Source organism: Fonticula alba (assembly GCF_000388065.1).
Source record: "Fonticula alba strain ATCC 38817 unplaced genomic scaffold supercont2.8, whole genome shotgun sequence".
NCBI lineage: Eukaryota > Rotosphaerida > Fonticulaceae > Fonticula > Fonticula alba.
Window position 1 is genome coordinate 1,263,531 of NW_009242978.1, and position 11,031 is coordinate 1,274,561.

Consider the following 11,031-nt stretch of genomic DNA (forward strand, 5'->3'; position numbering starts at 1 on the left):
GGGGGGCTTTCTTGTGTGGCTCTATGCCTCGAAGGGGCGATGCGCCAAAGTCACTCACGGGAGGCAGGACACCGAGCGGCCGTGTGCGAGTGTGTGTGTGTGTGTGTGTGTGTGTGTGTATGCGAGTATGTAGAGGCGTGTGCGGATGGGAGGATGGAGAGAGGCAAGGAGGGGCTCTCAAGAGACAAGGGCACGGCCGTGCTTCACACGAGGGGGGGGGATATGGAGGGGAGGGGGATTTGGTTAAGAACCGGGCAGAATGCCTGGAGGCCACTCGATGCCAAAAAAATGATGCTCCCCGATGCCGGACCACAGAAGCAAGCCAATGCGGGCTGTGGGATTGCGGCGGGCTCCGGTTCGCGCCCCGGCCGATGGGGATGCCCCAGCACTCCGGCAGGGTCACTGCACACCGGGGGGCAACCGGCCGGCAGCCATTGCCCTCGACAAGGGCAAGCCTTGGGCCCGGGGCCGGCGGCCGGGGTGGGGCCGGCCAAAGGGGGGCCCATCTGCTACTGACACCCGGATCCGATATGTCATATCCGGATATCAGGGCAGGGCAGCTGCCATCCTGCGAGGCCCCGGGTCTGGCACCGCCCGAAGCCGCCCCGGCGGTGGGGGCGTTGTGAAGCCGCCTCCTCGCCGGCAACGGGGCGGAAGATCAGTTACCACCGGAAGGAAGAAATGCCATGTGCAGGAAGCTCCTCGGCCTCTTGTCCCCTCCTCGAATCGTGGAGCCGCCTGGGCAACGACAGATGGCGGCGGCCCTGGGGACCATCGGCCCGCCGGGCCGCGAGGAGGCCAAGTGCCCCGGAGAAAGCAAGAACATGGGCGCGAGGCCGACCCGATTGACGGCTATCCGGGGCCGGGACAGGTATCACTCCCCCCCCCCCCCCCCACGGATATCTCACTTTCGAGGCCTCAGCTGCCAACAGACCCGAGGGCAGTCGTGGGCTATTTTGCGACTGTGGGCTATGGGATATTCCCGGTGATCTGGAAGTCCCCCACCGTGCTGGTTTCCCCCCCCCCCCCACCCCACCCCTCGCCCCCTCCAGTCACCGAGACCGGGCGCCTTGGCAGGTGCGACCGACCGGCCGCGCCCAATGTGCTCCCTCATATCGAGTTCCCTCGCGCTCCCCCCAGTGGGGAGGTGGTCATCACAGGCACGTCCGGGCCTCTTGCCAGGCCCATGCTGAGCTTGCGTTTCGCGGCCGATCCCCCGCCTCTTCCTCGGCCTGGCGCTCTTCCTGCCACCATGGGGTGCGGCTGCATGATGGACAGGGAAAATTTCCCACCCGGCGCATGAGTGCGGGGGGCGGGGGGCGGGGGGCGGGGGGGGGGATGGGCGGGGTCCGCCCCAAGTTTTCGACCCTCCGACACGGGCAGCGTGAAATTTTCATCACCGCGCCCGGGAATAGCACTCATCGCCATTTGCCAAGTTTTGCCTGACTGCCCCTGCGGGGCTCGACGAGGCGTGTGCCCTTCGCATGAAGGCACACGCTTCGCCGTCCGCCCGCTCGCCCACACATGCCCATCCCGGAAGGGCGGGAGAGGCGGCAACATGAGGACCGCGAAGGGGCAGCGAAACCCCCCCGGTCCCCATGGCTACCCGGACCGGGGGCGGGCGGGACGGAGCCATGTGCCACAGGCAGCTGCGCTTCCCTGCGGGGGGGGCCGGGCAAAAGCACATACGCCCCGGAACGCGGTGGCGCCCCTCGGCAAATAGCCGGCGGGTGGCAGCAGGGGCTTCACACCCTGCGGTGTTAATCCCCCATCGAAGAGACTAGAAAGCGGGCCTTCTCCGCGGAGTTGACCCTGCCCTTCGGCAGGGGGCATTTGGAAACACCCTGGCCCGCATGACCGAGCCCGAGGACAATCTATTAGTGCTCTTCCGCCAAGAAGTGGAGGGAGCAAGAGACGGGCAAAAGGGAGGGGGGGGGGAGGCAGGGAGGAGGCACACAGCTGGCCAGGAGCGGATGCTTGGTGCCATGGGGGAGTAAGGAAAATAGACCCGAGAGTGCCAGCATGTGTGTGTGGGCACATGCACATGTCAACTTCGCCAGGCTGTTACCGGAGGACTCCTCGTCCTGCCCGGCTGGGCTTGGGCGGCCGTGCGGCCGCCCAGGCGGCTGTGCCCTTTGCAGGGCGGGTCAAATGAACTGCTTCGCCGCATCACGATACCAGTCCGGAATATCGGCGGTGCTCCAGTCCAGCCGGGTGAGGGCGGACTTGCGATTTTGGCTAACTTGCCGCAGGAAGGACGGGATGGTGTCTCGGCCTGGGGCCGGGTCACGGGGTTCCTCCTTCTGAGGGATGTAGTAGCCGTAGGACACGAAAATCTCCTCGCCTACAAGGGGGACCCGAAGAGGAGCCCGGCGGGCGGCGGGGACGGATCCCAAAGGCAGAGAAGGCGCAGAGGGGGCAAAGTCAGACAAGGGCGAGGGGGGGGGGGGCAGCGGTCGAGCGAGGGCAAGCGGTTGCGCCGTCGGAAATCACATACCGGCGCGAATGGGCCGCGTAGAAATGAGACACATGATGTGCCCGAAGCGTGGATGCCAGGTGTCCGCGAATCGGGCATTCACCTGGCCCTGGTCGAAGGAATGGTTGGCCTTATGTGCCAAGGTCGCGGTGTAAGCCATGGCCGGGGCCACCTGGCGCGTGCCCGCCACGCCGAAGGCCCCGAAAGAGGGGGAGTCCCCTGGCGGCACGTCCAGCACCGTGAACCGGCAAAGGGTGATGGCATTGATGTTGGCGTGCCAGGGTCTACTGTCGACGTGGTGGGCCGAAACTCGGATGCCATTGTAGTAGGAGATCAGTCGCTTTGGAGGACGTCAGTCATCGGGCGAGCGGGCGGACGGGCGGGTGGACACATCGAGCTCCGGGCAGGGACACCCGCCTGGCCGGGAATGATGGCAAGAGGAGAACGCACATCCTCCTCCAGGTCACACAGGGCGAAGAGCCCGTCTCCGGCGTCGGGCCCAACGCCCGATGGCCCGATGGCAGTCCGGCACAGCCCCAGCAGATCCCGGCTCCGGGGAGCCTGGCTGAAGTGCTGGCAGTTGGAGGGGTCATAGGATTCATCGATGTTGATGCGCTCATTGCCGGCAGACAGGTCCACCTGAGAGAGGGCTTTGCGCAATCCGGGGGGCGGGTGAGCGATCAGATGGGCTCGCTCCTGCTCGGTGAATGCGGGCGCCTGGCCAAAACGCCCACACTACCCAGGCGGGAGGGAGGCGTCCGGCGAGGGAAGCGGAGAGGGGGGGGGGGGGGTGCGGGGGGAGGGCGGCATACCAACGCATGGTTGTAAGCAAGAGAGTGGACCTTTCAAGCGGAGTCACAAGTGGCAAGAGAAAAAGCCGGACAACTAGGCACGCAAAGAGCACACACAGACACACAGACACACAGACACACACACACAGACACACACACACAGACACACACACAGACACAGACACACAGACAGACACACAGACACAGACACACAGACACACACACACAGACACACACACACACAGACACACAGACACACAGACACACAGACACACAGACACACAGACACACACACACACAGACACACAGACACACACACACACCTTAAAGGTCCCGAACACCTCACGGCCATTGTCGAAAAGGACGGAGCTCGCCGGGCCTGGCAGGGCACTTTGACGGGCACATGCGTCGCCCTTGCATCCGAGCAATGGACACGACTCGACCATGCCGTTGAGGGGGGAAATGCCGACATTGGTGATCCAAACACAATAATCTCGGCTGTCGTCGCACTCGTCATCGGCCAACAGCATCAGCAGGGTCGGCTGGGCCGGGGGCACATCGAGAGGCATGCGAAGGCATTCACATCGGACAGGCGGAAGAGTCGACCCAGCCGGCAGGGCCAGGCAGGCGTCGGTCTGTGCGGAGGCCGGCACCTCCGGCACCGCCTGGCAGTGGGCAATGCTCTTGAAAACGGCCGGGCAGGTGACCGGGTCCAGTTCGGCCGACACCGAGAGCTCGGCCCGGCGGACCCCGGGGGCCAGGACGAAGTCTGCCAGCAGGGGCTCCGCGTGGCCGGTTTCCGGCAGCTGCTCGACCGTCGACCGCCCGGCACATGGGAGATCGTCCACCACGCCGGGACGCAGGGCAATCACCGAGAGCGGGGGCAAAAGGGAGGCATCCGGGGCGCGCGAGGGCATGTTCACATGCCAGAGACGAATGCGCGCCAAGACCCCGAAGAAGGCACGTCCCTTGAGAATGCAGGCACCCGTGTTGTCGAAGACGCGCACTTCGCCGTGCGGGACAAACCAAGGCCCGGGAGCCTCGGCACTTGGGGATGGCCGCCTGGTCGGCTCCCCGCCGAAGAGGGGCTCCGGGGCTTGTTCACGCCAGCGAGGCGCCAGCCGGGCTCCCGGGAGGGCACTTCGCCGGACTGCCATGGCAAACCCCTCCAGCCGGGCATACCCCCCGGTGGAGTATTCAAACGTGGCGGTCGGTGTCCAGGCGCGAGGCGCCATCTCGGGCGAGCCGGCCGCGGCACACGGGCGCTCGAAGAGGGTTGCCCCGTTGTCCGAGTCATAGGGAACCAGGGGGCAGGGCAGGGCCCCGGTGCCGGTGCCGGTGCCGGTCCCGGTGCCGGTGCCGGTGCCGGCATCAGCATTGATGGATAGGCCCAGGAGGCCCCCAACAATATCAGGTCCCTTGCAGGCCTCAGCACCGGGGCCAGTCTCGCCGCTGTCGTCGCCATCAGCATCGTCATCGTCATCGGCGCCATCGCTGCTGCCAGTGTCCTCCTCATCGGACCAGGGGAGATCCAGCCAAGCACCAGCGGCCGCCAGGTCGGAAGCCAGATCCCCAGTGTCCGTGCCCCCGGCAGGCAGGAGCGCCGCTGGGCAGGACGGCGGGGCGCCCTCGCGGTCGAGGGTCGTCCGAAGGGTGGAGTGATCCGGCAGCCAGAGGACCACACGGCCAATGTGCCGTCCGGCCGAGGGGTCATAGCGGCCGTCCACATGGGCAATCTTCGTGCCCGGGGGGGGGGGGGGGGGGAGGCGAGCGGGTCAGCGTACGTCAGTGGCCAGGCGGCGAGGAGGGAGGCGAGCGACAGGGGGAGGGCGACTGTGCCGCCAACGGGCGGCGGAAAGAGACCCCGACCCGGGCACAGGGAGGGACGCACGCCAGTCAGCTCGCGGTCCAGGCGCGGCAGCCAGGGGATGCAACGCCCGAGGAAGTATGGGTCATCGCCGAAGCCATCGGTCTGATCGGACGCAGGGTTCCAGGCTGCCGGCACCCCGGCCGCGTTTGCCTCGGGGGCAGCATGCATTTGGGCACCGGCGACGCAGGGGAGGCGGAAGAGGAGCGGACGGAGAGAGGAGGAGAGAAGGGAAGGGGGAGTGGAGGAAATGGGAGATCTGGGACCTGTATATGCGGACGATGTGGGATCCCGCGGTGGGAGGGCCGCCGGCCCGGCGGCCGGCCCATTGAAAAGGGGAGGGAGTTTGTCGGGGAGAGGCGCGGGCGCCCCGCCGTGCAGGGGCCCCCCCCTCGGCGCCCCAGGCCGCTCGCCCGACCAGGGGCAGGGACGCGGGATCGCGCCTCCGGCCGGACGGCGGCCGGGGTCTAGCGATCGAAGCGTTGGCATCTTCTGATCGGCGCCCACGGACCCCTGTGGCGGTCGTTTTTTCGACTGGGCGAGATCTCGGGCGAGGGGCGGCTGGCTGGCTGGCTGGCTGGCTGGCTGGCTGGCTGGCTGGCTGGCTGGCCGGCTGGCGGGGGGTTCTCCAAGGGGCTCCGTGCGTGCGGGCGTGCGTTTTTCGGCGGCCAGCCCCGGCCCAGCGGGCCCTCCCTTCCTCTTCCGCCCCCCGCCCCGCCTGCAAAAATCGTGTGGCCTTCTCCGTCGCCCGTGCTCCCTGTCGCCCTTCTCTCCGCGCCTTTGCTGCTTCCCCCGCCCTCCCCCCCCCCTCTCTCTCCCTCTGGCAGCGCACACTTGACACGCCCATTGGCCGGCCGCCTGCCATGGTTGAGAGTGCCCATCCACTGCCGTCGGTGGTTGCCAGCACCAATCAGTCGGCTCTGCGGCGGTCGCTACTCAAATGCCCCACCGAGCAGCTCGTAGCCCTGGCCTCGCAGTCTTGGGGAGTTGCGCTCCCCGGGGAGCTGGTGGCTCCGGGCGAGGCCGCCGCGCCGGTGGCTGCCCCCGGCGACCCTGCCTCGGGCGGAGTCGCTGACAGGCGGCGCCGGGTCGCCGGGGCGACCCTCTCCGAGACTCTCCGGCGAAGGCATATTGTTCGCGTTATTCTGGAGGACAAGGTGCGCCCCACTTGCCGAGCACACCTGTTCCTGGACTCTTCTGACCTTTTTTTCCCTTTCCCCTCTTTTGGCACTCGGGCTGACCCGCTGCTCGCTTGGGGTATCCAGGAGGGCGGCTTCACGTTTCAAGAGGTGGCGGAGACCGAGATCGTGGGTATGTACCTGCCTGGTGTTCGCACTCTTTGCCTTGTCTCCCCGCCCCCTATCACCACCACCACCACTACCTTGCTCCCACGCATGGACGGCTAACTGCCCCATCCCCCTCCCCCTCGTCGAAGCATCCAAATATGGAGCCGGCAAGACTTGGTCCACGCTGCGCTACCGGAACACGGACCCGACACGTGTGGCCGACGCGTCGGGTGGCCTCAGCCGGACGGCTCTCGAGGCCCTCCCCGGTCTTGCATCTGCGTGCCAGGCCCGTGTGGCGCAGTTTTCCAAGAATGTGCGTCTTTATGCCCGGCGCCGAGCCGTTTCCCCCTCTTTTTACCCATGACATCCCCCCTGCCCCATTTTCTCTGCTTCTCTCCCGCCTTCCCCCCCCCTCTCTCTCTCTCTCTCTCTCTCTCTCTCGCTCTCGCTCTCGCTCTCGCTCGCTCTCTCTGTCTCCCTTGGACACCCATGACTCATCCGAATCTCGCCAACCAAAAAGCATACTTTCATTCAGGCAGATCAGGATCTGGATGCCTTCTGGATCCGCGTGGCCCTCATCGATGGGCTGACAGCCACCTCGTCTGTTCTTTCCTCGGACTCGGTCTTCTTTGTCCTTCTGCCCGAGACCGACATCTTGCTGGTGTCCGGGGGAAAGGCCACAACACGGGCCTTTGTCCTTGAGGTGCGTCAACGCACACATGGTTCCCCCCCCCCCCCACACACACACACACGCGCGCGCGCGCGCGCGCATGCATGCATCGGCCGGGCGGCCGTGGCGATGAGCCGCTTTAGCGACAAGCCCATGCACATACGCACGCGCCGCGCACAGGCAGGGGCGCACATGCATGCATGCACACACCTGGGCGCACCTCACCTGTTCGTCCTTCCCTTTGGCCCCCCGGCGCTGGACAGGCTGTGGCCACCGTCTTGCGGATCCAGCTGCGTGCAGACGACCAGCCAGTGAGGGCGGCAGCCATTCGGACCCTTGTCCGGTCACTCCGCCAACAGATGCATCCGGGCCCGGAGCTGAGCACCCGGCAGAGGGCCCTGTTGGCGGACCCGGCATCGGCCGGGCCGAGCCAGCAGCTGGAATGCACCCTCAGTGCTCTGCCCTCGGAAGCACAGGCCCTGGTGCGCATGAATGCCGAAGCGCTGCCGCAGATGGACGACCGCCTGCTGGAGGAGCTGCTCAGTGCGCCGCCGGGGGAATTCCTCACCAGCGCCGCGGTGACCGACGCCAGTTTGTGGACATTCATCCGGGCCGAAGCGGCGGCACTCTTCGGCGACCATGCCGCCGAGGATGCCGCCACGGCGGAGCCCAACATGGGCATGGCCTTGTCGCAGATCCGGGTGACGCTGGACCGGCAGGCCGATGCACGGCGGGACTGTGTGCATTTGGCCCCCGGGTCGGCGAGGCCCATGCTGCCGGCGGATCTCCAGATGCAGGAGCAGCGCCTGGCGCACATGCTCCAGGACTTGCGCATGCGTGAGCCCATCAACATCAAGTATTCCATCAACCTGGTGGGGACCGACATTGGCGGGGCCGTGCGCCGTGGGGACTTGAAGCGGTATGGCCTGGTGTCCGACATTCGCCGGCCCTATGCGCCCTTGTGGCTGGCCGTTGGCCGGGCCCGAGGGGACATCATGGCGGAGGAGTCTTCCACCGAGAGGTGGTCCTCTCCCGGTGATGATGGAGGTCCAGCTGGCGGGCCGGCAGATGCGCTGGCCCGGGTGGCCGGGCTGGATGCCGCTCGGGCGGCCGCCGCCGACGCAGACCTCCCGGCCACCGGGTTCGGCTTGTCCAATGAATGGACCATCGATGTGAACGGCCGCGTGCGTTGCCCACGCCAGGGCCGGTAGCAATAGACCTCACACCTGCTGACACCCGAGAGCTGGCGCCGGTAACGGCAAAGGGGCGCGACAGGGGGAGAGAGAGAGAGGGAGAGAGAGAGGGAGAGAGAGAGAGGGAGAGGGAGAGAGAGGGAGAGGAAGAGGGAGAGAGAGGGAGAGAGAAGGCCGAGATACGTCTGCTCATGGGCTGCGCTTGCGGCGATGGGTCAGTCTCTTTGGGCTTGGTCATCTTGGTACACCCTGGTCGTGATGGTGGTCCCTCGCCTCGGGAGGGGCGGCTCGGAGGCGGGGAAGAGGGGGGTGGGGAGCTCCAGTTTGCAGAAAGTGTAAAGGGTTGCAGATTTATTTCAGGAGAGGGGGGGGGGAGGGTGATGGGATGGGAAGGGAAAGCAACAGCCAGCCGCCGCTTCGAACCCAAGATCTGGTGGGGGTGTGGGGAGGAAGGGGGAGGGGGGGGGGGGGAGGGGCCACATAAGCAGGCCCCAGGACCCCTTACTCCAGGTAGGAGGGGCGCGGGCGCTGGGGCGGCTGGGCGTCCGGGATGGCCGCGGCCAGGGACATGACGACCACCAACCCGATGACACCCACCTGGGCGTAGATACGGCTGTGAATGAGCTTGAAGGAGAGCGGCCCCTTCTGGCTGAAGGACTTGAGCAGGGACCCGGCCATGATGGCGCCCCAGGTACCGAGGCCGATGGCCATGCGGTGCTTGACGGCCCACTGCAGGGGGGTCAGGTGCACCTCGTTGCCCTGCTCATCGAGGGTGATGCCCTCGCGGTGACGGCGGAAGGCGGTGTCCTGGGCCTGGATCTCGGCGGTGGCCTCCTGCTTGAGGGCCTCATACTCGGGGACCGCCTGGCCGGCCTGCGAGTAGCGCGAGGCCAGGACGCGCTCCATGTCGCGCTGGCGACCGTACCGGAGGACGGCATCCTCGGCCCAGATGTAGCACCCGGAGATGGCCATCGAGGAGAGGACGAACGCGCGGCCGGCGTAGTTCAGCCGGTTGCGGATGAGCGGCGAGTACTTGTCACCGAGCATCAGACCACCGATGGTGGCACCGAGCCACAGGGCACCGCCCTTGGCACCGGCCACCAGGGCCTCGGTCATCATGCCGTCGTTCTCGGACTCATGGACTTCACGCATGGTGGTGTGGGAGTGGGGGTATGGGGGGGGGGGACTCTGCGGACGGATCGGGGAGGCGGGAGGGGGGGGGGGCGATAGCGGGGGTGTGAGAGAGGGGGAGAAGCAGGCAGGCAGGCAGACAGGGCGGGGGGAGGGATCGGGAGAAAGCGGGCACAGGAAGGGGCGGAGCGCGGAAAGGAGGGGGGTGCTTACATAAAAAGAGAAAGGGGGAGGAGGGAACTCGTGTGGAGGGGGCCGGTACCGATCTCCACACGAATGAGCTGCCCTTAAATGGGCCAAGCCGCGCGGGGGCCCGGCATGGTCCACCAACCGGGCGCGTCGACCTCCCGGTCCCATTCGACCGCCCTCCGCCGCGCTGGCACCCGCCGCCCCTCCCCCCCCCCCGCCCCCCATCCGGGTCCCCCCGTCACACGGAGGGAAAGACCGAGAGGGACGGCGAGAAAGAGAGCCTCTACACCCCACTGGAGCCCCGGCCTGGTGCGTAGGGCGGCTCATCTGCGCAAGGGCACGCCCCCCCCCCCCGCCCCGGCTCCCCCTCCGAGGCCCGGACGGCCGTGACCGCGTGCGGGCACCCAGCCGACCGCCTCCCGGGTCCGGGTGAAATGTGCCGGCATGTCTGCTGCCCCAGGCCCCCGGGACCCTGGGCAGCCCGGGCCCATTATTCCGATCAACCCCCGAGTGATAGGGGATGGTCGTGATGGCCCCCGCAGGAGGGGGGGCGGGGGGGGGGGATGGGCGCCTGGATCTGGGCAGGGGCGGCGAGGCGCCGGCGTCCTCGCTCTCCCCCACCACGTTGCCAAGATTCCCACACCTCAGGTTGGGGCGCCGGGTGTGAGAATCCCGCAGCCCCGGCGGCCGGCGTTAGTCAGCATATCCCGCCCCCGGCTTCGGCACTCTAGTGCGCGTCCGGCGCGCACGCGCGCGCGCGCGCCCACACCGTGAACAGGGTCGGAGCCGACCGGAGGACTGGTGCACAGGCATGTTTGGCCGCACAGCTGCACGGACAGTACGGGGTTCGGGCTGGGCGCGGAGCACTTGAGGAGCCCCCGCCCTTTTCCCCGGGCCGACCCCCTACTGCCACCGCCGCCGGGGCGCACCCCGCCCTCTGGCGCGCGCCCGGGGGGGGGGGGGGAGACCGGGTGTGTCGGGACAGCCACTCCATCTCCCCCCCCCCCCCCCGTACGCACACACGCACGCACGCACGCACGCACGCACGCACGCACACACATGTGCGCCTTTTCGCAGAGTGTTTCCCCGTCTGCCAGGGCGAGGTGCCAGGGGAGGATAGCAGCAACAGGGCACTACCACGGCCCACCACGGCCCACGACGCGAGGGCCCGCGCCTAGCGCACAAAACACGCATCGCTCGGGACCGGCGACGAGGGGCCGGGAAGCGGCCACGATCTCCACCCCCAGAATGGTCATGAATCATCGCCAAGGAGCCGGGGGGGGGGGGGAGGGGGCCGGGCGATGTGAAAGGCCGCTTCGGCGCAGCCGCGCCCCCTCCCCGCAAACGTGTCTCGCAGAGAGCACCCTTCCCGGGAACGAGGGCCAGTGCCTGAGCCAGGGCCCATAGCTCCCCAACCAGCGACCCCCC

The 11,031-nt window shown here is 67.7% G+C and overlaps 3 protein-coding genes across 3 annotated transcripts; 1 reads left to right on the forward strand and 2 right to left on the reverse strand.

Annotated features, from left to right (window-relative positions):
- Positions 1–1,832: 1,832 nt before the first annotated feature.
- On the reverse strand, positions 1,833–5,419 carry H696_04941 (hypothetical protein). Its single transcript, XM_009498807.1, has 5 exons — positions 5,159–5,419; positions 3,591–5,003; positions 2,927–3,211; positions 2,498–2,816; positions 1,833–2,344 (listed from the first exon to the last, which is right to left on the reverse strand). Exons 1-5 carry the CDS (start codon positions 5,303–5,305, stop codon positions 2,148–2,150), a joined length of 2,361 nt encoding a protein of 786 aa, XP_009497082.1. The 5' UTR covers positions 5,306–5,419; the 3' UTR covers positions 1,833–2,147.
- A 503-nt stretch (positions 5,420–5,922) lies between these two features.
- H696_04942 (hypothetical protein) lies at positions 5,923–8,325 on the forward strand. The gene is made up of 5 exons (XM_009498808.1): positions 5,923–6,291; positions 6,400–6,445; positions 6,570–6,733; positions 6,941–7,123; positions 7,354–8,325. Exons 1-5 carry the CDS (start codon positions 5,998–6,000, stop codon positions 8,299–8,301), a joined length of 1,635 nt encoding a protein of 544 aa, XP_009497083.1. The 5' UTR covers positions 5,923–5,997; the 3' UTR covers positions 8,302–8,325.
- Positions 8,326–8,784: 459 nt separating this feature from the next.
- H696_04943 (hypothetical protein) lies at positions 8,785–9,435 on the reverse strand (the record flags this gene model as incomplete). Its single annotated transcript, XM_009498809.1, has 1 exon — positions 8,785–9,435. The coding sequence occupies one exon, from the start codon at positions 9,433–9,435 to the stop codon at positions 8,785–8,787; it is 651 nt and encodes a 216-aa protein (XP_009497084.1).
- Between the last annotated feature and the right edge of the window lie 1,596 nt (positions 9,436–11,031).